The following is a 25854-nucleotide window of genomic DNA, read 5'->3' as shown; positions in this document are numbered from 1 at the left end:
ATGGGATCAGTTCCAAGCACATATTTGCACAATCTTTGACATCTTTATTGAACAATATGATAACATTGTTGTGGTCTTCGATGATGAATGGATTAGATACTTATGAGTGTTTGAAAATACACTCATTAAGCATGACAATACATGTCGCAAGAACAGAGAGCTACTGCATACTCCAGGACTATAACACGGTTTATCACATCACAACATATCAAAACAGTCCACATACAATACACATCCTTTCCTATATTAACAGGCATCAGTGTTTGTGTCCATGTATACATGCTATCTATGGAGACTCAGTTGGGCATTTATTGCCCTTTAAGGTTCATGTACTCGTATGCTCTTTTCCCCTCATTTGTAAGACAATTCAGTGTACTAGTAAAACATGCTTTACTAGTGACATTTATTTCCACTATTGTAAGACATCTCTACACACTAGCAGGACACCTACGTACATGTTACTTGTGAGACGAAACTGCGCAGTAGTTAATGTGTTGTACTAGTGACATGATCAAATTCTACTAGATATCAAGCACTTCACTTGTAGTGCACAGATGTCAAAGAGTCCACAGTTTTGACTCACTAATTATATGCAATTGTCCCAAAAGTCTCCTACGAGAGTGCAAAATGTCACCCAGAAGTGGGAAACATGACTTTTTCCACTAGTAATAATAATAATTATTATTATCCATCCATTTTTTTGTACCGCTTGTTCCCGTGCCACCATAATGTTTATTATAATAAATATAATTTATAGTGCACTATATTTCATAGCAGTCTCAAAGTGCTACAGTAGGTTAAAAACAGAGGGTACAATAAAAATAGCAGTTTAACATACAGTATGCCTAAATCAAGATAAAAAAAGGGAAGAATTTAAAATAAAAAACGTTTAAGAATATAACAGTTTAAAGCTTGACTTGGCAATAGTCATTAAAGGAGTTTTAATAGGGCTTTTGATGAAAAAAAAACTTCTGAGACCCCCACATTTTATGGAGCCCCAAAGGTACTAGTGCTCTAATTTGTCTTACTAGAGAGGGCATAGAGTGTACTTGTAAATGGGCCTTAATCTGTATAGCAAGAATATTCAATAAATGCTCACACTGATTTTCATTTCTGTTATCTTTGTATTTATACATCCCAACTTTGATGTTATTCTTCCAATCACACACACTTGAGTTCAACACTTGGACCGGTGTGTTTCTTCATGTGCTTACTCAAACCGGACTGATAGCAGAAACTTGTGTTGCAGATTGAGCAGGAGAAGGTTTTTTCACCAATGTGTGTTCTGATGTGTCTGATCAAACTTCTCTTCAGGGAGAATCTTTCACCGCAGAATGAGCAGATGCATGGTTTCTCTCCCGTGTGACGCCTCATATGTCTTATCAGGTTTCTCTTGTTGCCAAAGGTTTTGTCACACTGAGGACATTGCGGTTTCTCCCCAAAGTGTGTTTCCATGTGCTGAAATAATGCTGACTGAAAAGTAAAACTTGAGTTGCAGACTGAGCAGGAAAAAGGTTTTTCTCCTGTGTGTTTTCTCGTGTGTGTTATTAAATAATCCTTCCGAGAGAATCTTTTGCCACAATCTGAGCACAGGAAAGGTTTCTCTCCTGTGTGACATCTCATGTGTCGTTTAAGATTCCTCTTGTTTCCAAATGTTTTGTCACACTGAGTACATTTCACATGTTTGTCATCAGTGTGTCCTGTCACGTCACCTTTAGGGTGTTCATCGTCAGTATCAGACATCGTGTCGCCACTATCTGATAGTGGCGCTAAGCGGCTGGTTGCTTGTGATCCTCTATCATCTCTTGTTGTCTTCTGATGACTTGAGCTGCTGCTTGCAGCCTCTGTCCTTCCGTTTTTCTCACGCTGAACTTTGTCTTCATCGTCTTCACTCTTCACAATGACACGATACACTGAGAAATCCACCCCTTGAAGAATCTCCCCGTCCTCTTCCACTTTAATGTAGGGTGGCTTGGGCTCCTCCTGCTCCACCCCGGAACTCCGCTCCTGCTGCTCAAGATTAGCATCTTCTTCACTGATATCTGCAGGACACAAGAGGAGAAACACACATTGTTTTGTCAAGTCAAACTTTGCTCGGTCACTTCACATGTTATTTTTGTGTAAATATGAATGGAGTGAATCCATTCACCCTCTATCATTTATCCCACCACTATAATGCAGACCTTGATGCGATCATTTTGTAAATGGGAATCGAGTGAGAATAGACTCAAAGGAAACCTTTTAAATATGACTAAATAAGTTTGAATGTGTTTAAACATTTTGTATGTGGGAAGGATAAACAATATACAGGAGTACTGCAGTACTGTCTTTCAGGCGGATGCACACAAAGTTTAACTACTATACACTTCTAAACATGTGAGCGGAAGATATGACTATAAACCTGGTACGTGTCGAGGCTTCTTGAAAACAGTATCCAGGAGTTGACGTTGGCGCTCGTTCTCCTCTTTTGTCCGACAAAGTTCCTCCTCGTACTCAGCTATCGTTCTCTCAAAAACTACAAATACTTCTTCAACGGCTGCACTCAGTCGCTGATTTAGCAACGCTCTCAGCATTTCAACTTTACACATTTTCACACGATAATCATACCACTTTACACTCGAGCGCTGCTGAGCAATACTGCTAACTTCGCAGCTAGCAAGCTAAGCTATTTTGAGAATCTTCAACGTGACCCAAGAAGAGTTTATCAGAACATTAATAATGTTTACTATGTTATATAAACAAACCATTAACTACACTAAGAGCAAACTGCTATGTAATGTACTCAAGTACGAGGGCTTTTCAAGACTGTCTCCCTGAGGTTTGTTTTCTTTTTCTGTTTTACTTCCGGCACAGTAAAAAACTGCGATTGCTTCATAGTGGTGCATTGCTGCCTTCTTGAGATGGGAATGTGCCATTACACCCTTGAAGTTCCACGAAAAAAAATTTGACAGAATTATTAGGAAATGAGCACAATGAAACATTCTACTTTAAATTCAAACCATGATGTGAGAGAGCCGATGTACTCAGGTACAGCCTCCGTTTCCCAAAAGTGCAACAATTATACCGGAATATTTAGCGTGCTATTAACCATCCAGACCAAAGGAGGCAGTATTGTATCAGATTATACTAAGTGTGCCTTGTCTACCAGAAATAAAAAACTAGTCAAGGAAAATAGTGCGACGGGGCGGTTTAATTAAATCGGTATGATTATTTGTTTACTTGTAATCCCGTTTATATTTCTGTCATTGTTTAAAAATAATTTGCTCTTATTGCTAGATTTACCTGCTAAATATTTGTCTTTGCTGTCAGACTCGGATGGTTGCGAAAAGACACGTTTTTTTATTTTTTATTTTATTAGCAGCACGTCGCTCAACGGAGTTCGTGTGGGTGTGGGGGAATGTACGCGAGAACGACGGCAGAGTACGAGGACTGACTTGATGAAAATAATAAAAGTAACTCGTTACCAGGGTTGCCTAAGCCAATCGCTTACTGATTTATTAAGTTAACTAGGAAACTCCTCACTTGCCTTGGCAGAGATCCGCTCGGATTACTGTTAGTTTATTCAATCAATATGACGTCGTTACCTAACACCGTTTTTATCATGGTCTTCAGGGTGGATCAAGTCGGCTCGTCCCACTGAAGGCCCAGATACCAAATAGACTGCAAGTGAAACGAAAACAAGTTCAGTTTTCTGTATGATTCCCCTACTATACTGTAATGACGCTTTCACGCCAAAGGAGGCAGTAACGTACCTGAATGAACCGAATGCATCTTCTCTGCAGGAAATTGAAATCAGGTCAGCAAGGAACTGCAGGAAGTGAGACGTCCGTATCATTCCATCAAAATTTCGGCTTTTGCTTTGTAATCTGTTTATATTTAGGCCGTGAAACCGATTAAACATAACTTACTCTCCGAGTAGGTGCACTTTAAAATTTCACCTGCTAATTTAGTCCGCTGGCTAACAAAAGAGACGCAGAGGTTAACCTCATATACCACGGAGACTGATATTATTGTGTGATAGTTTGGAAAGAATGATAGGGGAGTACGTAGAGGACATTTGTCGATCAAAAGTGAAAAATGAGCGACAATGTCAACTACCGGACGCCGTTTTAAAGCATCCAGATGAAACGCACAGAGCAGGTTTGTTCATCTCCCCTCATAATCGTTTTAATTGTCAAACCGTTTGGGCCGAGACATTCTTAAAGGGGTGAGTTTTTTCCCCTCCCAAGGATTCCCGTATTAGCCGTAACGCTGATTAAATGGGAATTAAAACTTAATCACAAATGCATGCTCTGATTTCATAGTGATCTGCTTGTTTCTCTGTAATAATGTGACCTCATTAATGAAAGTCATAGATGATGAATCTAGTCTTTCTGTGTTAATTGCTTAATATCATGAAAAATATGTTTGTTTATTCTCTTCTTCAAATTTGATTTTATTCTCTCAAAACATTCAATAACATTCACAATTTAGCATAGCTTGCCTTTTCCAAACTTTGTGTGCTTGTTTTAATGTTTCCTGCAGATGTTGGTGAAGAGCAGCAGGATTGGAGCTCCAGGGCAGAGCAGGAGGAGCCAGATTCCCCATATATTAAGGAGGAAGAAGACGAATATAGCATTGGGGAGGAGGAAGAGCAGTTTCGAGAGCTGGATGAGGATGATCCCTCCCAGTTGCTCTTCAACCGCGTCATTGTGAAAAGTGAAGATGAGGAAGGTGATGGAGACCACCGTGGAGGATCACAAGCAGACAGACCCATAGCTCCACGATCAAATAGTGATAACATGTCATACTCTCCTGACATGGATGATGAACACTCTAAAGGCGATATAACATGTCATGCAGACAGCAAAGCTTTGGCGTGTCTTCATTGTGAGAAAACATTTAGCAACAATGCCAATCTGAGAAGACACATGATGATTCACACGGGAGAAAAACCATTCATGTGTTCAGTGTGTGGGAAAAGATTCTCTCAGAAGACATCAATGATAACACACTCGAGAACACACACTGGAGAAAAACCTTTTTCCTGCTCAGCGTGCCGCAAATGTTTTAGTGATTATTCCACTTTGACGAAACACATGAGAACACACACGGGTGAGAAACCCTTTTCATGCTCAATTTGCGGTAAAAGATTCTCACAGAAAGCTACTATGAGAACACACACAAGAACACACACTGGGGAGAAAGCATTTTTCTGCTCATTTTGCAATACACGTTTTAATGTTCGTTCAACATTGGTCCAACACATGAGAACCCACACGGGTGAGAAACCATTTACCTGCTCTGTATGCACGAAAGGGTTTGGTCATCCTGCAGCACTAGCAAGGCACACGAGAACACACACTGGCGAGAAAGTGTTCAATTGCAGTGTGTGTGGTCAAAGATTCTCTTACAAGTATCAAGTAAATAAACATAAGTGTGTTGACAAGAACAGCAGCAGTGGAAGAAGCTGCACAACTTTAAATAAACAGAACGAATGTTGACTTTCACATGTAGTTAACACTGTAGATGCCAAATTGCAAACGAAATGCACTGCTGGGTTCATGATGTACTATACTCATAACTTATTGTAGCGCATCTCAGGGGACTTACTGATGCTACTCATTCATGTTTGAAAATATATGCAGTACAGTCCATGGTTGTCAATTAAACAGCTTGAATAAAACATTATCAAACATATCCAGCCTTTAATATTTTAATTATATTAAATACCATATTAGTGGCTTCATAGACAATGGAAACACATGCCCACAGAAAAATACATTGGTAAAAGTGCTGATTCAACTCCTGAAGGTAAAAAGTTTATTTATATACACTATCCGTTTTGATACATTTTCAAATAAATAATCCTCAAAGTCCACAGGCTCCCTCTAGTGATACTGCATTTGAAAGAATCATTGAAATTTTGAAAAGCCACAAGAGCCTTCAAATTTAAAAAAAAATAATAATGTAGCACACATTACATTTCTTTTCGTTTATTTTTTTAATACATTACATTTGTTATAGTTTTAACTACAATACAGTTGTATGTCATCATTTAGAATGTTTTTGTTCTCAAACATTTAGGAGATATTTTTTATTTTATTTTACTTGTACTGCAATACCTTTTGGTACCATGATTATTCCAGTATAATTGAGTATTTTGCTATAGTTTCAGTGGGTAACAAAAGTTTTTAACTTAAGGATAGGCTCTGGCAAGACCTTTGTAAGAAAAAGGGGAATGAAAACTCAACCTGATTTATCTACGTTAGCTCAGTACAAAGTTACCGTAAGCGTGTGTGTTTTTGTCAGGCTATGGAGTGTAATGACACCTCCTCAACTGAGGAGGCAGTAATAAATCTGAGTAACAATAACCGTATCTTGTCATCCGGAAGTAAATTCAAAGCATAACATAGTTAGCAAGGTGGCAGTTAGCATATAGCGTTTAGGCTGTGCTTCACTGAATACTTCTTTATATTGCTTAACATACGTCGACAACGACGATTTTTTTTATTACGACCACTTATTTACGTTTTTTTTGTCCCGATAAACTCATCACGGTGGACTGAACTTAAGTTTACCCTGCTACTCGTCTAGCTGCCAACAAAAGGACGCGTTTGTTGTCGCGAAGTCAAGTGGGAAAATGTGTGCAAAAAGTGTGAAAGAAGAGTACGAGAAGGAGATTTCTCAAACAGATGAGCAGAACGAACGTCAACGACTGGACCCTGTACTCAAGAAATATCAAGTTGTGTTGCACAGGGAAGGTTGGTAAACTCTCAAAGAACTACAGTAATGTACAATTTTAAAACTAGCTTAGTTTGTCCAAACCGGATTCGGTTGACGGTGGGAAATTGTGTAAAATGTAAATAAAAACAAAATACAACAAAATTATACAGCAGTACATACAAAAATACAGCAAAATTGCCTACAGTTTGTCTGTTCATTCATTCATTATAATATCTTCATCGTATCTGTTGACATGTACAGCACATGACTTAATCTTGTGTCTTCTTGTTTCCAGAAGAGGCCAGTGAAGAATATCTTCATACTGAGCAGCAGGAGTGGAGCTTCAGGATGAAACAGCCTTGGCCAGAGCCCCCAATTGTTAAAGAGGAAGAGCAACAGCTAAAGTACCCCTACATTAAAGATGAAGAAGATGCACATCCTCCTCATATTGAAGAGGATGAGGAGAAAGGCAACCTCAACATTAAAGAGGAAGAAGAGGACAGCGATATTACCACGTTTCCATGGACTCATGTCATTGTGAAGAGTGAAGACCAAGATCAATGGTCAATACTTCATCCCGGTGAAAGTAAGGAGAATGAAGGGGAGGAGCCTCCAAGCAGCAGCTCAAGTCAAAACGTGACAACGGAAGGTGATAGAGACCACTGTGCACCACTATCCGAGAGTGACGACATAACTTCACACTCTTCTGACACTGATGAAGACAAGCATGCTAAAGGGAAACTGTTTGTCTGCTCAGTCTGCAGGACACAGTTTAGTGTTCATTCACGTTTTGTTCAGCATATGAGAACACACACTGGGGAAAAGCCCTTTTCTTGCTCCGTTTGTGGCCAAATATTCTCTCAAAGAGGTGCGTTAACAAGACACACAAGAACACATTCCGGGGAGAAACCTTTTTCTTGTTTAGTCTGTGGTAAGGGATTTACTCAGAAGGAACACTTGGTAACACACACCAGAACACACACAGGAGAGAAACCTTTTTCCTGCTCAGTGTGTGGTAAAAGTTTCTCTGTAAAGGGAAATTTGATAACGCATACAAGAATACACACCGGCGAGAAGTCTTTTGTCTGCTCGGTCTGCGACCTAAGTTTTGTTGATCGTTCATCATTGGTTCAACACATAAGAACACACACTGGGGAGAAACCTTTTTCCTGTTCAGTCTGTGGTAAAAGATTCACACAGAAGGGGCAGTTGAACACTCACTCAAGAACACATACAGGAGAAAAGCCTTTTGCCTGCTCAGTCTGTAATTTAGGTTTTGGAGATCGTTCCACATTGGTTCTACACATGAGAACACACACTGGGGAAAAACCTTTTTTCTGCTCAGTTTGTAAGAAGAGCTTTGCTCAGAGAGCACATTTAAGAACACATTTAAGGACACACACTGGAGAGAAACCTTTTACGTGCCTAGTGTGCAACACAAGTTTTGCTGATCGTTCTTCATTAGTTCAACACACGAGAATACACACTGGTGAGAAAGTGTTCAATTGCAGTGTGTGTGATCAGAGGTTCTCTTATAAGTATCAGATGAGAAAACACAAGTGTCCCGGTGAGAGAAGCAGCAGCACATGACGCTGCAGTCTTTAAATAATAATGAAATTTAGTTCTAACAAGCTGAGAAACTTTGCTCGCCCTGAAAAACATTTACAATATTTGTGACACTAAATGAAACAAGTCTTCAAAGTGTAAGCACTAGTGTGCTGGGAAGAAGTTAAGCTGAAAGAGACTGACTTTGAAAAAAAAAAAAGCCATCTGATCACCTGTTTGGCATGCTAAACTTAGTCAATAAAGCTGATTTTGCTTAATCATCAGTGTTTTTTATTCGGGTTATTGGTGCAATATACGAACAAAAGTCATATCCTAGTTCTTTACCAAGTCAAATTGTATTTAAAAACACGAATAGATGAGAATCCCCTGGAATTTTCTTTAAAATTGTAATATAAAAACATTTTGTTTTGTTTTGTTTTAAAGGGAAGAAAAAAGCAAACACCACAAGCGAGAATTTGTCCAAGTGGAGTTGCCGTACGACTCCCACTGCAGCTTTATTTCCGTGTACGTTTTGGGTAACCAAATATGAGCTTCACAAAATGTGCTTTTTCTGAAATTAGAACAGAATATATAGAAGCCTCGACACATTGTGTCCCATTGGTACTACGGCATTCATTAAGATATCCATAGATAATTCTCGGTTTCCGTTGAATCGGATTCTCCAGTCATCTTAGCTTAGCTCGCTAGCCGATGTCAAAGCGACACGTTTGTTGGCAACACGTTGCGAAGCAGAAATCAATTGTGAATGTAAAGTGATGTGATGGTCGTCTGATTATGTGTGCAAAAAGCGTTAAAGAGGAATACAATGATGAACTTTCTGGAACAAAAGAGAACGACCCACAACGTCAAATACTGGACTCTGGTTTCAACGAGCCTCAGGAGGACTCTCACAGAACTGGTAGGTTTATTCACTACTTCCCCAGCCTTCTTTACTCACTACTTGACTACCTCCAGTTAACGCCATTTTTTAAACCATCTCAACTGAATGCCCGAGTCTGACGTACGTCATTGGCCGATTTCTGTCGAACAGTATGTGATCGGTCAGATCATAAGTCGATCATTGATGGTCACAAAAATCGATCACAGGAGCTCATCCTGTGAGTTTAGTATAATGAAGGGATGGATAATTGTGTTTTTAATCTGATTCATTAATTATTATATAAAAAAGATAAATTTATCTATTTTTTAAAATAATCGTTTGTGAGCAGCTCAAAAATTGTCTGACTTCACACCAGCATAAAACCCTTGTGGGAACACCCTAATTTAAACAAATAGAGTTTAATGTAACATTGTTATGGGACTAGCAAGACCTCCTCTGCTGGGCGAAACACTACACTTATAACTTGAATTGTAATATTTGTTCCATGAAATGAAATGTATTTATTTCCAACAGTCTATGCCATTCTTGTCATATGGTGACCATAGTGATATATAGTCATACAGTGATTCTCAAATGATGATAAATATGTTGATGATAAACACTGCCAAACATGTACAGACATTACCCTGCTTTGTGACAGTTTATGTTTCAGAAGGCGTTTCAATTTTTGAATCGTATGTACGTTTTTATTTTGCCAGAAGGTCAATGCTTCTGGTACACTCACACAGCGTACATGGTGTCACAAATAATATGTTTGATTTGATGGAGAGGCGTTTGCCATTCCAAACATTTGTTTGTTTTCTTGTCTTGCAGTCCTCAGTGAAGATTTTCATCCTGAACAGCACAAACCAGATTCCCCTCATATTAAAGAAGAAGAGGAGGGGGCTGATGTCACGAAGTTGCCATTCACTTGTGTCATTGTGAAAATTGAAGGTGATGATGATGAAGCTGAAGAGGAAGGTGGTGGAGGACCACAAGAAGACAGCCTCTTAGCTCCTGTAACAGACAGTGACAACAAAATGTCTGACTCTGATGATGATGAACTCCCTAAAGGCGATGGGACATGTCAAACAGACGACAAACACTGGGAATGCTCCCTGTGTGACAAATCTTTCTCTGCCAAAAAAAATCTGAGAAGACACATGATGCTCCACACAGGCGAGAAACCTTTCACCTGTTCAGATTGTGGTAAAAGATTTGCTAGTAAGGCACATTTGAATAGACATACAAGGACACATACTGGAGAGAAACCTTTTTGCTGCTCAGTCTGTGGTCTTCGAGTCAGTCAAAAGATTAATTTAACAAATCACATGAAAACACACACAGAGGAAAAACCTTTTGCCTGCCCTTTTTGCGGTAAAGCATTCGCTCGCAAGGCACATTTGAACCGACACACAAGAATACACACTGGAGAGAAAGCCTTTGAATGCTCACTCTGCACCTTAAGTTTCTGTGACCGTTCAAGTTTGGCTAAACACATGAGAGAACACACTGGGGAAAAACCCTTTTCCTGCTCATTTTGTACCAAATGTTTCTCTCAGAGACGTGCTTTGACGAGACACATAAGAATGCACACTGGTGAGAAACCATTCAGTTGTTGTGTGTGTGATAAAAGATTCCCTCAAAAGTATCAGGTTAAGAAACACAAGTGTGTTGTTGACAAATGCAGTGGTAAATGAATCTGCACATCTGCACAACTGTGTGAAAACTGTGACACAAGATGTCATGCTAGAGAAACACCCTTCATTCGTTTGGTGTGCGATAAAGGATTTTCTCGAAATCCGCATTTGATTGAACACACCAGAATGCATACGGGAGAAAAACCATTCATCTGCTCAGTTTGTGGCAGAAGATTTTCCCAGAAGGGCAGTTTAAAGAAGCACATCAACAACATTGGAACGGCACATGAGCTGTCACACAGGAGAGAAACCGTTCATGTGCTCGCTTTGTGGTAAAGGTTTCATGCAGAAAGGAAGCCTGACGACACACACGAGGACACACACTGGAGAAAAGCCGCATTCCTGCTCGGTGTGCAGCACCAGTTTTAACGATAGTTCAGCATTGGCGCGACACGAGAACGCACACTGGGGGAAAACCCTTTTCCTGCTTATTCTGCGGCAAAAGCTTCTCTATAAAGGGGAGTTTTGTTGCACACACAAGAACGCACACTGGAGAGAAGCCATTTACCTGCTGGGTCTGCAACACAAATGTTCGAGTTTGTTCCGGTCTGGTTCTACACATGAGAACGCACACTGGGGAGAAACCTTTCGCCTGCTCAGTTTCCGGTCAAAGATTCTCACAAAAGGCGACTTTGAGAGAACATGTGAGATCACACAGTGGAGAAAAAACGTTTTCATGTTCAGTCTGCAGCACAAGTTTTAGTTACCATACATCCTTCATTCACCACATGAAAAAAGACTGGTGAGAATGTTTAGCTAAAAGTGTGTGTGATTAAAACATTTCAGAAATGTTGTTTGTGAACCAAGTACAGATTTGAAGCCGGAGGATGCATTTACATTATTTGTCTGTCTGGCTATGATATGCTGTGATGTATTAACTGGCTTTCGTAGTCCTCGGTTAATTTCTTTCCTCCAAACTAATCCTCGTGGAAGTAGAAGTGGCTGGATTCCTGATTTACAAATGTATTCTTCCGCAATGTAATTCGTTCAAACTGTGGCCTCACATTTGCTTGTATCATTTCAGCATTGTGGTGATCGGGCAAGTAAACTGGTTTAAAAGCACAAAAAAACTCAAGTTTGTCATTAATGCCCCGCCCATAATGTTTATATAAATTCCCCTGTGATGTCGTTCACAGGGTTTGTGTGTAAAAATAATACAATATCCATTAAACACAAACGCAATTTGTCAATATGGCACAGATTTGTCCAAACGGGCTTTCCGTCTCACTTCCGCTTTCTACTTCCGCTTATGTTTCGAGCGACCTTACGGATTACAATATTTTTTCTGAAGCACTGAACGCACTGAAGACTTAACGCAGCGCGTCCCATCCCCGCGTTACTGGAATAAAGCAGCTTTGATTAAATATTCATGTCCCGATACAGCCGTCCAGGCGAACTTTAAAGCTTCCCGAGATAGCTTAGCTTAGCCTGGGAGCTGCGACCAACACGACGCAGAACCTTTCCACACAATCGCCCGGAAGAGATCAAGAGTGCGTTTAAAGTGTAATTATCGTGTGAAAATGTGTGCAAAACGTGCGAAAGAACATTTCAACGAACTTTCTCGAAACAAAGAGAAAAACAAGCGACAAATTCAACTACTAGACGCTGTCTTCAAGAAACCGCAAGTCGTGCTATACAAAGCAGGTTTGTTCACTTCTAATTCTCACATGTCAAGTGAGTACAACTCATGTAATAACTACAATCGTTAACAATATTCCTGCGATGATTTTTTGATTCTCATTTGTTAAGTCGGGCATCGCATGCAACCCATGATCGTGACGTTGTTCCTGATAGCAAAACCGAGCTATGAACCTCTAGTTAACAAATCCTTTAAGGTCATTTCACTGCCATTTCACGAACGTAAAACAATTGGCAAAATGGGGTAATGATTGAAAGGTGATTTAGTACTGTAACTGTTACGTGTCAGTCGAAAAACGAGGAAAGGTACTTCCCAAAAAGATAGAATGCTGATGTTTCAGATCAATTGACTGCGAGACTACTTTAGTTGTAACGCTCTACTACGTACCTCACGTGTACTTGATTGTTCCAACATCACCACATAAAATTTATAATATGACACTCAAATGAGCAAAGCTTTACCAAACCCTATGTGTTTGTGTTCTTTTGTCCTGCAGCCATCCATAAAGATCTTCATCCTGAGCAGCAGGTGTGGAGCTACAGGGTGGAGCAGGAGGAACTAGAGGCTCCTCACACAAAAAAGGAAACACTAGAGCGACCCCTCATTAAAGCGGGTGTAGAGGAGACAGAGCTACCCAACATTAAAGAAGAAGCTCCATTGCCTCTTCACATTAAAGAAGAAGAGCAGGAGGAAGATATCAACAACTTTCCACTCAAAGTCATTGTGAAGAGTGAAGATGATGATGAAGAAAAAAATGATAGAGACCACTGTGGAGGATCACAAACAGACAAGCTCCTAGTTTCACTATCCAATAATGCTGATGTGTTGTCACACTCTCCCGACACTGATGATGAAGATGATGAGATACAATGGAAGTGCTCGCAGTGTGGGAAATCATTCGGTTCAAAGTGGGGTTTGAAAGTACACATAAGAATACACACTGGAGAGAAACCTTTTTCTTGTTCACTCTGTGGTAAAATATTCACTCAGAAGGCACACTTGATAGCACACACGAGAACACACACTGGAGAGAAAGCCTTTGTCTGTTCAGTCTGCTCGGTAAGTTTCAGTGAACGTTCAAACTTGGGGAAGCACATGAGAACGCACACTGGAGAGAAACCTTTTGCTTGTTTAATTTGCAGTAAAAGATTCTCTATAAAGGGACATTTAAGAGCACACACAAGAACACACACTGGAGAGAAACCTTTTGACTGTTCAGTTTGTGGTAAACAATTTGCCCGGAAGGCACATCTGAACATACACGCAAGAAGACATACCGGTGATAAACCTTTCACCTGCTCAGTTTGTGAGAAACGATTCGCTCGTAAGGCTCATCTAAACATTCATATGAGAACGCACACCGGAGAAAAACCTTTTGCCTGCTCGGTCTGCACCTTAAGTTTCAGTGAACGATCAAATTTGGTTAAACACATGAGAACACATACTGGTGAGAAACCATACAGCTGCAGTGCGTGTGATAAAAACTTTTCTCAGAAGTATCTGGTTACGAAACACCAGTGTGCTGGTGAAAAGAGCTGTGGTAAATGAAGCTGCTGGACTTCAAAGACACTGTAAACCTTTAATTTTAACTGTTTATCTTGTTTGGAAAATTTTATTTGTGCCATAAATTGCAAGACAAGTAGTCAAAATGTAATAACCCTAACCCATGATTGAGAGGCGTTATTTAAATCTGTGAACTTTTAAATGATCTCTATGTGATGCAAGAAATACTACAAATCATTGTTCTTCAACTGCTGTGCACAATTATATTGAAGGTGAAGTAGTTATCAATTATCAAAAATATTCATTATAAATTACATTGATTAAAAATGAGACAAAATGGAAATTCAAATAAATACAATTAAATATCTTTATATATTTTTAATGTATGTATTTTTTCAACATTTGTTTTTATCGTCTCTTGTTTATTTTTTTAGTTTGTCAATTTTGGTCCGTCATACTCAGCACCCCCTGGTGGCGAGTTTATTAACGTAAATATGTATAGTTTTGATTCGGCACATTTTGGCAATTTTTACACTCAGGCTAATATTCCGATAAAAGAAACATAACATATTCAAGATTAGTACTAACATCAGTATCCATATCTATACGAGCAAGTGCCTCAGTATAAAGGGTTAATAGTAATTGTCGGTTTGCTAAACTACTGCTCCCCGTATTAATTTCAACTGTATACATCTCTGTCATGACACATGAGCTCAGAAAATTAGCACGGTACAAAAGAGACATTCGTAAGCAATATCTGATTTGTTTTCGTATTTAATTCCACAGAAATCACATGACGTATACACATTTTAAAAAGAAAACACGGTGTCTTTATTCTGAAATTGGTAATATTATATGAGAACCGGGCGTACAGCTGCAATAATCCTCCATAAAACATAAATAAATCATATATAAGAAGCTGATGAAAATTTGCGAAGTCATATGTAGCAGTGAAAAGCCACTAAAATGGTTTGTGATTGTGACGCATAGTTTGTCCAAGGGGAGTTGCCGTCCAACTTCCGCTACTGCTGTACTTCCGTATACGTTTTGCGTCACTACACGAGCTTCATTTAATGATTCTCCCCAAATTCCGACAGAAGACACTTAAGCCTCGACACAGAATGTCCCATTACTTTCCTACTGGAGTAAAACCCCATTGAGGGAATCGTCCTGTCTGTATAAACTCGTTTTAGTGTACTTTTAAGCTTCTTACGATAGCTTAGCTACGAACAAAGAGACGCGTTTATTAGCGTCGTATCGCTACACGGAGATCAAGAGTGAGTGTAAAGTGTTGGTCATCATCGTGTGAAATGTGTGCAAAAAGTATGATCAATGGCTACGAGGGTGAGCTCTGTCGAACAAAAGAGGAGAACGAGCAACAACGTCAACTACTGGACGTTGTTTTCAAGAAGCCTCATGTGAGACACGGAGCAGGTTTGTTCATCTCTTGATATTTTTTTAGTTAATATTTTTTATTTTTAGCAGCATTCCTGTATATATTTCTTTTTTGTAATGAATTCGTCAGTCATAAAATTAAAGATGCGGGCACTGTGTGACGTAAATATGTAGTCATGTTGGTCAATTTATTTATTTATTTATGTATTTATTATTTCGGTACAAGTTAGCATGTTAGAGAACATGTCAAGGAGATGACGAGAACAGCAGAACAATGAAGAGGGACGATATCTGAGTAACGTCAACATCGATGTTTTGATTTTGTAACGACTTATAGGGACAGAGTGTAGAATTTTGTTGATTTAGTATAGTGTAGATTTTCTCAATGTTAACTCATTCAAAAACCCGCTATTAATTTTAATAATATGCGAAAAATGTAGAAACCAATTTCACAACTGTACCTGTTCTTGACATCTTCACCCCTCTTGCAGTCATTCATGAAGATCATGCTGAGCAGCAGATGCAAGAGACCTCCTATTTTAATGAGGAAGATGTGCCCTACTCCTTTAAAGAAGAAGAGGAGGACCCAGAGACCCCTGACATTAAAACGAAAGAGGGCCCGGAGCCCCCAAGCAGTTATGAAGATGAGAATAAGAGGTCCACTCATGTTAAAAAAGAAGAGGAGGAGTCGGCTATCACCAAATTGCCCTTTAACTGTGTCATTGTGAAGATCGAAGGGGATGATGATGAAGGTGATGGAGACCATGGTAGAGGATCTCAAGCAGACAACTTAGCGCCACTCTCAGATAGTGACAACACAACCTCACACTTACCTGAGACTGATGATGAATGTGCTGAAGGGGATGTAACATGTCACACTGAGGCCAAACGTTGGGAGTGTTCTCAGTGTGGGAAAAGCTTTGACGCCAAATATACTTTGAAAGTACACATGAGAACACACACTGGAGAGAAACCCTATTCTTGCTCTGTCTGCAGCTTAAGTTTCAGTGTTCGTTCTTCATTGGTCAATCACATGAGAACACACACTGGGGAGAAACGTTACACCTGCTCAGTCTGTGGTAAACGATTTGCTCAGAAGGGACAACTGACAACACATACAAGAATACACACTGGCGAGAAACCTTATGTTTGCTCAGTCTGCAATGTAACTTTCAGTCTCCGTTCATCGTTGGTTAAACACATGAGAATACACACGGGAGAGAAACCGTATGCCTGCTCAGTCTGCAATTTAAGTTTCAGTATTCGATCGGGATTAGTTCGCCACTCAAGAACACATACAGGGGAGAAACCTTTTGCTTGTTCACTGTGTGGTAAGAGATTTACTATCAAGGGAAGCTTAATAACACACACAAGAACACACACCGGAGAAAAGCCGTTTGCCTGTTCGATCTGCAATGTAAGTTTCATTGACCATTCAGGGTTGCTTCAACACAAGAGAACACATACGGGTGAGAAACCTTTTGCCTGCTCAATTTGTGGTAAAACATTCTCTTTAAAGGGAAATTTAACAACACACACAAGAACACACACGGGTGAGAAACCTTTTGGCTGTTCAGTCTGCGACTTAAGTTTCACTGACCGCTCAGGATTGCTTAAACACATGCGAACACACACTGGGGAAAAGGAGTTTTCCTGCACAGTGTGTGGTCAAAGATTCTCTCAAAGAGGCACCATGACAAGACATTCCAAAAGACACACTGGTGAGAAACCATTCAGTTGTAGTGTGTGTGATAAAAAATTCTATGATAAGTATGAGATTAAGAAACACAAGTGTGCTTTGGCAAATAAAAGAGAAGGCAATGATGCTGCAGGACTTTAATGAACTGCAAGGTAACTTTTTAACAAGTTCAGAAGGTTTTTGTGTTTGCAGTAATATGGAAAATAAATACACATAAAATATACAATATGATCAAATGTAACATGTCAGACTGTCACTAAGTCATTACAAAGCCTCAAATGAGTTACATTTTACTCAAGTCCTAATAATTCTTACTGTTGCTCCTTGAGGTCTATTGCACATTTTGCAATGCATTATGCAGATCTTTTTGTTGTCACTTTTACAATTTTATTTAAATCGTACTTGCTTTATATATTTTTTAACCGTTTGTCTCCTCTAGACAATTAATGTACATAACATAAATAATGTACATAATGTTTGCTTGCTTTAATATGTTTATGATTGCTTCCACTACTGGATACCACAATTAACTCCTACAGCAATAAAGTATTATTTCCATTTTTTTGTGATTTCAAGTGTCCCCTCCTCCTTTGGAAGATAAGGCTTCCTTCTAGCCAACATGTCAGTCTTCCTGAACAGTTTTCTTGTCTTTTCGCCAGTTTTGGAAAGATGTACAGTTTTTAATAAAGTCATAATTAGTCACATTATATCCACTTGATGATCCATGGTGACCGTTACGCACTGTCACGAGTGATGGTGTGATTACTGATAGGGAGGAAACGCAGCGCAGCTATTTAGGGGGGCGGAGCAGTTACCTGGATGGGGCTCTGGCTTGTGATTGGCTGCGGACGCTGTCAGCGATCCAAGAGTGACACATAAATAAGCGCTAATGAGCAAGGTGTCACACAAACTCAAAATACCTGGAAGAGCAACACCCGCTACCGGTAAGGTGCTGGATTTTTTAATTTCCTTTCGGCTGGTTGTTAAACTGCTTGGTCAGCTGTTGCCATCTTTGTGAACTGGTTGGGTGTTTTTTTAACTTGCCACTTCTATTGCTTAGTGAAAGCATTGTTTTAACCTGGTGTTTTTGATAGTTTGCGATGTCAGTGCAAACATTTGAACCGTGGCGCGTTACTGCTGCGAGCCCACGTCCTGGTTGATGGTGTATGCTGGGTAGTGAAGTCGGGCTGTAGTGATGCATAACGATTGACGTAGTTTATTCATTGGTCGCTGGCAAAGGGTGCCGTTTGTAGGAATTATTATATTTAGTGCTAGTGCTTATATCAATGCTCTTTGAATTATTTGCATAACCTTGGATATTGCCGATTCCTTTATAAATTTCCCGAGTGGCCAGTGTTGACAGCAGGCCACTAGGACTCGAGTCCCCCCTTGATAGGCTTAGAAAAAAAAACAAAAACACCGCCACCACCAGCAACAGCTGCTGCTAAACAGACTGATGCGCCAGATTTGTCCAGTTTTGACTGATTTTGCTAGCTGACTATCTGTAATGTGACTGTCCATTAATAACAACATTCAGTGCATTTAATTGTCAACTGACATTGCAAAAACAAATAAATAATAAATAAATAAATAAATAATACAGTAATCTCAGCCTGGTGTGAAACATGTATAGTGTGTTAAATTATAAAATATAACTTCAATATTTGGCCTTAGTTTAGTCTTTTTAAGACTAAATAAAAAGGTTTTTATCTGCTGAAATAACCCATCTGAGAATAAATAATTAACATAAATTAGAATAAAAAATAACAGGAGGCAAACAATTTCTTATAAATAAAAATCAATCAATGTTAAGCACCTGATATCCTAGATCCACCCCTGGTCACAATCTTCAACAGTTGTCACCCTATTTCATTCCTCTTAACTGTCCACTAGATGGTGACAAAAGATCGCATCAATGTTCCAAAAGAAGAATTGTGCGTTTCACCGTCTTTTATGCGGTCAAATATCCCAAACAAAACAAATACGGTACTATTTAGTTATTTCCTATATATAGCTAGACTCTAGCTAGTACTGCTCTAGCTGCTAGAGTAATCTATTAAATTTGTACTGAAGAGAGTACAGTGTTCTGTTTTTCCCCTAATTGTGTCCCAACAAGCTTTGCACAGAGTGACAATTGAGCCAAATAATACGAGGAAAAAAAAAAAAAAAAATGAATTTACATTGCAGACATGGGTCTGAACCCATCACTCTGCTGTAGATGTTTCTTTGCTTTTATACTGGTTTCATATTTTGTGTATGCTATTTTATGTCTGTATGATGACCTTGAGTGCCTTGAAAGGCGCCTTACAAATAAAATGTATTTATTATTATTATTATTATTGTTATTATTATTATTATTCAGAACTGTTTTAAGTCCCTTGAGAAGAAATTGAAGGGATGGGGGAGCATCTGTGGCTAAAGTCAAACTGTGGCAAACTTTCTTCTTTCTGGACCTGGATTTGACGCCTCTTTAAACAGCTTGAGCTACCATTTGAGTTGACAGTAGGCCAGTCTCCTAAACTAGCGTAACACTATGATGGCTTGTAAGATGGTAATGATATGAATAATGATGATGATAAAATTCTTATTTTTAAAAATGTATTTATTATTTTTTTTTTACAGGAGCCTATACTCAAAGCGTTCACAGTAGATGCATTATTCATACATATACATTCACACTGATGGTGGTAAACTACCTAAGTCGCCATAGCTGCCCTGGGGCAGGCTGATAAAAGTGTGGCTGCCAGTGCCTGCCTACGGCCCTTCTGACTACCACCAAACATTCATATACCAGTGGGAGTGATACTGGAGGCAAGGTGGCAAAGTGTCTTGCCCAAGGACACAATGACCCATAACTCGGGCAGAGTTAGAATCGAACAGTGGACCCTTTAGTTTACTGGATGACCTCTATGCCACTGCATCCTTATCTAAATCCCACTACCTCTTTTTTGTTCTTTACATTTTGTGTAAACTCAGTTGTCAACTTCAGTTGACATGCGGCTGTTCTGATTTTGGAGTTTTCACAACTAGACAGCTGTTTGGAGCATTTTTCTATGTAATTTTGTGATGCCCTTCTTTTTGAGCAGTCAATGAACACACCTCAAGTCCACCTACAAATGTGTGCGAGTACACCGGTATCAGGGTTTAAGTGACTCAGGCATCTTACTTCTAGGTCAGAAAAATAGCTAGCTAAAAACCTCACATTTCATAAGAATTTCGATTGCTATTGTGCCAAAGGTAATGTATAATCATATGCGTAGAATTTACTGTGGAAATCTTAAAATAGCATAAAACTGCTCCTTTAAGAGCTGTTTTTATTGAATTTAGTTAAGGATTTGATATCCATTGCACAAAATATGTCAATTAATTCAATTGTTTCAAACTGTTTTAGTTACCGACAAGAAAGCCATTAAAGCTAGAAAATTTACACTGGGTAGTCGGATCCAATCAACTGTGGCTGTCCCCTTCTCAAAAACACTAGATTAAGCTGCTGCTGACACAGTAGGTGCTGTCATATCAAAAATGAACCCTCCAGATCTAATTTAGTAATTAATTGCATTTTGAAAAAGAGCCTGCGTGTGTGAATGCTGATTTTCCGTCACTTATTTTGTGACAAAATAATATCGTTTGCAACACATGCATAACTACTTATGAAATAAGACATTTTCATAAAGTGCATTGCAGATATATTAAATGCAAGTCATAAGTGTTCATTAGTTCTGCATTGCTACCATTAGGTACAAAAATGATGCAACCATTTGTGGCCTGAAGCTTTCTGATTGAAGTCCAAAAAGTGAACAGATGCTTCTTGGTTTATATCAGTGCTGTCATTTGATGCCGCAGGTACGAAGAGTTTTTACAGTTGCACCTCCAAAGTCGAACAAAATCCATTTTGGGATGTTGGTAGACCTTCAATTTGCCCTTTGAAGTTTTGGCAGAGGACAAAGTAAATTGAAGTAATCCATTAGACTCAAACTGTGCAACATAAAATGATCATTAAATCAACATGCAATTTGTAAGTGCTATTCTTAATTGTCATAAATTGTAAAGAGACGTTGACCTGAGTACCGTTACTCTGACAGGATTAATAAAATGTATCAATTTCTATATAAAACATAAAAAGTACTCATGCTTTCATGATGTGCGAGAATCTTGGAGTTGGTATTGACTAAGCATGCAGAATAGATTTTTGCTACACTACCGGTTTTATGGTTGACACATAACATCTTTGTTGTCATAAGGTATCCTTCTGTAGTGCTGACTCAAAATAACACGAAAACAAAGCTCAAGAGTTAATCCTCGTGATGCCAGCAAGGATTTGAATAGTGGTACAGATAGATACAGTACATACTTTACTTACGTATAGTGTCACAAGTTGAAGTTACTATGGCATCAATTGATTCTTCCGACTCCCATGTTGGTATAACCTGTCTGTTCACCCTCCTCCATGAAATAGGAAGTAGTTTGACTCAAAGTGAAGATGCTGCCTCTTCATTTTAAAATTATGAGTTCTGTCCACTCTGCAACATTTAGAAACGGTCAGCAATTGCTGATCCTCTTTACCATTATTATGACTACTTTACAATTAGTCATTTTCCAAATAGGACAAAATGATTTTATACTTGCATGGTTTTCTGCACCTTCTCAACTGTGCTCCCTTCCCCACTGTCAGCGTGTGACAGATCGATGCTGTATCCTTTCAGCTTCCCTTTGCTACAGTATTCTCCTGGTAATTGAGCTCAGCTAGTCTCCCAGGGGAATCACTGATTTTCCCAGACGCTGCTATGAGCTCACTCTCTCGTTTATTTCGCCACTTTCTTTGGAATAGCAAGCAGTAATCAATCTTTTCTTCCACCCTTTTCTGTAAAATCCTTAAAACTAATACCTAATACCTGTAACTGGGTCCTTCCTTCCAGCTGCTACACCATTTGACAAATCTCAACTGTAGGGATTTTATTTCAGAGACTGAATAAAAAGCCTTTGAGCATCTGAGGGAAGGGACATGCACAAACATTTGGGGGGCTCAGGGACTGAAGGTAGAAAAAGGCCAACTTGTACTTTTTGTAATTTACTCATGAATAAATATCAGGATAGCTTTGCCTAACTTATCTATTTATTTCAGGATTCTAATACTCACTTAATTGCTGAATGCTTGGCAGATTTTGTATGCTAGTAACTAGAATAACTGACTGCACCAGAGAGAGGTATATAGTAATGCAAGAGTTTTCAAATGAATATAATAACAGCACGGGACAATCCCTCTGAATCATTGCAAAAATTAATTAACGGAACGAACTGTTATCATGATCATCTCAAAAATATTTTAATTGCATTACCATGACTTCGTGTCACAACTGGAGGGGAGGGAGGGTGTCTTGAGGGGGTCACGCATAGATGCTTGATTGAGGGTTCCACACAGTCTGTAATTGCCCATGTCACACGCGTGGCCGACCACATCATCCGCAAAGGAGATCAAACAGTTTGTACATTAAAAATGTAATTTGCGGGCACCAATCTCATCTCTCAAACCTCACAGAGTCAGTTCCTGCAATGTCAAGCAGTGTTATACTACCAAACTCCAAATTTAATGGGAATGAGGGGAGCGTTGGCTGTAAATCCCATCCCATAATGGCACACAATCATGTAAACGCCCGGTTGTATACAATTCTAGACGTGCAGCATCCCAAAAAAAAAAATCTGTCATGCACTCGACTTGTGCTTGGCACGGAAATAGGGTCCCAGATGTTGGGGTATTCTCATGTGTGGGTCCTGAAAATGAATTTCCTACTTTCTAGACAAAACTTCTTCATGACATTGAAGCATTTATTTTGAGCACAACAGATTTTACTATGGTTGTTGATAATTACCTGACTGCATTTAGAATTGAGGCAAATTACACTTCCCACTATACCCTATGTATTTGATCAAGAAAAACAGAAATGTTACCATTTTCATGGTGAAATCATGCATTCTATGGGTTTAAAAAAGAAAATCAATATATAGCCGTAATTTATTTAATAGTTGCCGTATTCTTATTGTTTTGAAATCTTCAACTATAGTTGAAAGCTCTGTCTCTCCTGCTCATGCGTTTCCGGTGAAGAGTTTGCACGTTTTCCCTGCATTGGCATAGCCAGAGACTCAAGTGTGCTAATGGTTGTCTGACTGTCAGTCTGTTGACTGACGGATGGATGATGATTCCTGGGTGTACATCACCTCTCACCCTAATTCAGCTGGAATAGGCTGGCTCTCGGTTTCCTGTCACTCCTAATGACAATAGGATTCATGCATGTGTAAGCATGCAGTAAGACCAAGGTCAAAAATAAAATATAAAAATATAAGAATATCTAATTCATTCTCAAATTAAGGAGTTTGCATCTTGATGTGCGCTGCTGTCATGGATGAACTTCTTGACACAAAAACCCCCCCAATATTTTCCATACACCAAATGAACACTTTTCATTTTTACATTTACAAGAAATGGTAAGCATTTTTGTAAACGGAAGGAATAAAGAAGCACTGTACTGTTTTAATCAAATATTCGCAAACCAAAAGGGTGAAATCTTCTAGAGTGGACTCTTGACAGTTTTTGGTAATTATTTTCCTGTTTTATTCAGTACCGTCTTTGAATATAACCATATGATAAAGCAAAGTATAATTGTTTTATTTTTAAATATAATTTTTCACAATAGCCAAAAGGCAATTTAAAAGCATAACATTACTAAGCAGCATAGCAAACATGCATTATGTTACATTGCAAAGACACAGTAAAAGACAAGACAAAATGGAGGTGAGTTTAAGTACAGACAAACTTTGAAAATATTCATACCAAGATGTATTCATAACCAAATGATCAAATATTCTGCAATAGCAGACTATGAGGCAATTTGCTCAGTATTTCCATAATCTTCAAGAATTGCAGTTGCCGTTTCCATTGACAGCAATTCTAAGAAGTCCCTCAGCCATGCACATTCATTATAGCAGTCTGGTTGGTGTATCTTCCAGTCAATAAGTATCGCCCTTTTCACAGCCAGAAAGGCTAATGCAGTGATCCTCTGATTTAATGCTTGCATTTATAGCTTCCACTCTGCTTCTCAGTAAGCATACAACTGGACTTTAGGGCATATGTACATTCAGTATGGCTTTTAGGGTACAAATGACTGCAGACCTGTTTTTTTTATTATTATTATTTTTTTCTTTTCTTTTCTGCACTGAGAACCGAACCAGTATCCTATTGCCATTGAAATTTTGATGGAGCAGTGTTGTCAGGCAGTGATAGGCTTAGTATTACTGAGACAGCTCCTTGACCATCTTATACTGTATATAGTATACAGCACTATCAATGGGAGTATTTCCAAACTTGATGAAAACAGTGAAAGCGCTCCCTTGAGTATAGTATATTGAAGGTATGGATGAGGAAGCAGGCAGGGTTGACTTACCACTTGCTCTTGCCTTGCCTTTCCCCCCTCCCCCTTTCTCTTTTAACATAAGAAAGGACAAATTTAAAGATGTAGCCAAATGATATGGTGTACCACTCAATAGCAAGTGGTGGTTATTATTATTATTATTTTTATTGCATCATCACAATATCCTTATTCAGCAGGTTGGTTTCACTGATGAAAGGGTTTTGGTCCAAATTTAAAAACTTTGGGCCTTTTTCAGCGGTCAAACACGTTTGATGACAGACATTTGCGCAGCATCTGACGGTATGGAGTAGCCCGACACAGCGGCAGGCGCACTGGCCCCGGGCCATCGTTAATGTTGACTCCTGTGCCAACCCTCAAAGGTCTGGCAAGAGTGGGAACCAGTAAATGATTGACCCTGACTTGACACGCACATCATTGATGAAACGTTGCTTAACAACGCTGCATACGCAGAGTTGTTTTGTGAACTACATTGCATCAAAGTGAACAAGTTCTTATGCACCATCCTTATCGTATGCTTTTAAAATCTTATTTTATTTGAGTATTTAAACCAAACCAAACCTAATCAACTAATCGTAGGCAAGACAAACTGACCCTTGACCCACTCAGTATAGACACTCTGGTGAGGATACTGAGAGAGTAATTGAATGTCAGAATACTTGACAGCTGGGGTGACAACTCCAATAGGCATACTCTCATGGTGAGACATGTCTTCAAATGAGAAATTTTGAGAGTGGAAGGAGAATAGAGTGTAGGTCAGATTAACCCTCTGGGTGTTAAACACTACAGCTCATGTCAAAGCACATGCGCATTTGGCCCACTTAGAGAGAAAAAGAGCCTAGTTAAACTAAGGAAAATAAAAATATAATCACAATCAAAGCAAGTAAGTCTCTCCTCATTTATCAAATTTAAAGACTAAAACAATCAGGTGTCTATTGTGGTTGAACTAATGGTAAATTTAAACTGCATATTGGTCCGCCAACACCGTGTCACTGGGGAAGAAAGCTCAGCGCCGCCTGTACTTCCTGCGGAAACTCAGGCGAGCAAGTGCTCCTCCGGCCGTCATGACTACATTCTACTGTGGCACCATCTCCAGTTGTATCGCTGTCTTGGGTGGTAGCTGCACTGAATACAACATGAAGGCCCTGCAGCGCATAGTGAACACGGCTGGTAAGATTATTGGTGCTTCACTCCCCTCCCTGAAAGGCCTCCCATCTCGCCCGCAAGGCGACCATGATTGTGAGTGATGTGAGTCACCCCGCTCACTCTTTGTTTGATCTTCTGCCCTCTGGGAAGAGGTACAGGAGCCTGCGCTCCCGCACCGCCAGACTCACCAACAGCTTCATTCTCCAGGCTGTTAGGATCCT

General features: G+C 39.3%; 5 protein-coding genes and 1 pseudogene across 6 annotated transcripts; 5 read left to right on the top strand and 1 right to left on the bottom strand.

Annotated features, from left to right (window-relative positions):
- Positions 1-23: 23 nt before the first annotated feature.
- On the bottom strand, positions 24-2873 carry LOC125967299 (oocyte zinc finger protein XlCOF22). The gene is made up of 2 exons (XM_049718263.2): positions 2402-2873; positions 24-2042 (listed from the first exon to the last, which is right to left on the bottom strand). The coding sequence occupies exons 1-2, from the start codon at positions 2586-2588 to the stop codon at positions 1162-1164; spliced, it is 1068 nt and encodes a 355-aa protein (XP_049574220.1). The 5' UTR covers positions 2589-2873; the 3' UTR covers positions 24-1161.
- Positions 2874-3212: 339 nt separating this feature from the next.
- On the top strand, positions 3213-5679 carry LOC125967298 (gastrula zinc finger protein XlCGF17.1). The gene is made up of 2 exons (XM_049718262.2): positions 3213-4140; positions 4525-5679. The coding sequence occupies exons 1-2, from the start codon at positions 4032-4034 to the stop codon at positions 5481-5483; spliced, it is 1068 nt and encodes a 355-aa protein (XP_049574219.1). The 5' UTR covers positions 3213-4031; the 3' UTR covers positions 5484-5679.
- A 680-nt stretch (positions 5680-6359) lies between these two features.
- LOC125966825 (zinc finger protein 271) lies at positions 6360-10833 on the top strand. The gene is made up of 4 exons (XM_049717295.2): positions 6360-6743; positions 7001-8292; positions 9028-9169; positions 9965-10833. Exons 1-4 carry the CDS (start codon positions 6623-6625, stop codon positions 10828-10830), a joined length of 2421 nt encoding a protein of 806 aa, XP_049573252.1. The 5' UTR covers positions 6360-6622; the 3' UTR covers positions 10831-10833.
- A 223-nt stretch (positions 10834-11056) lies between these two features.
- LOC125967301 (gastrula zinc finger protein XlCGF57.1-like) lies at positions 11057-11900 on the top strand (annotated as a pseudogene).
- Positions 11901-12057: 157 nt separating this feature from the next.
- Positions 12058-14349, top strand: LOC125967295 (zinc finger protein OZF). 2 transcript variants are annotated; one of them, XM_049718260.1, is made up of 2 exons: positions 12058-12474; positions 12966-14349. In XM_049718260.1, the coding sequence occupies exons 1-2, from the start codon at positions 12351-12353 to the stop codon at positions 14015-14017; spliced, it is 1176 nt and encodes a 391-aa protein (XP_049574217.1). In that variant the 5' UTR covers positions 12058-12350; the 3' UTR covers positions 14018-14349. The 2 variants fall into 2 exon arrangements, with proteins under 2 accessions (XP_049574217.1, XP_049574214.1); XM_049718257.1 differs by having other exon boundaries at positions 12058-12504.
- A 639-nt stretch (positions 14350-14988) lies between these two features.
- On the top strand, positions 14989-17624 carry LOC125967292 (gastrula zinc finger protein XlCGF57.1). Its single transcript, XM_049718251.2, has 2 exons — positions 14989-15406; positions 15859-17624. Exons 1-2 carry the CDS (start codon positions 15283-15285, stop codon positions 17205-17207), a joined length of 1473 nt encoding a protein of 490 aa, XP_049574208.1. The 5' UTR covers positions 14989-15282; the 3' UTR covers positions 17208-17624.
- The last annotated feature ends 8230 nt before the right edge of the window (positions 17625-25854 follow it).

Source organism: Syngnathus scovelli, chromosome 4 (assembly GCF_024217435.2).
Source record: "Syngnathus scovelli strain Florida chromosome 4, RoL_Ssco_1.2, whole genome shotgun sequence".
Classification (NCBI taxonomy): Eukaryota; Metazoa; Chordata; class Actinopteri; order Syngnathiformes; family Syngnathidae; genus Syngnathus; species Syngnathus scovelli.
Note: the sequence above shows the minus strand (reverse complement) of the source record. Positions and strands in the feature narration are given on the sequence as shown.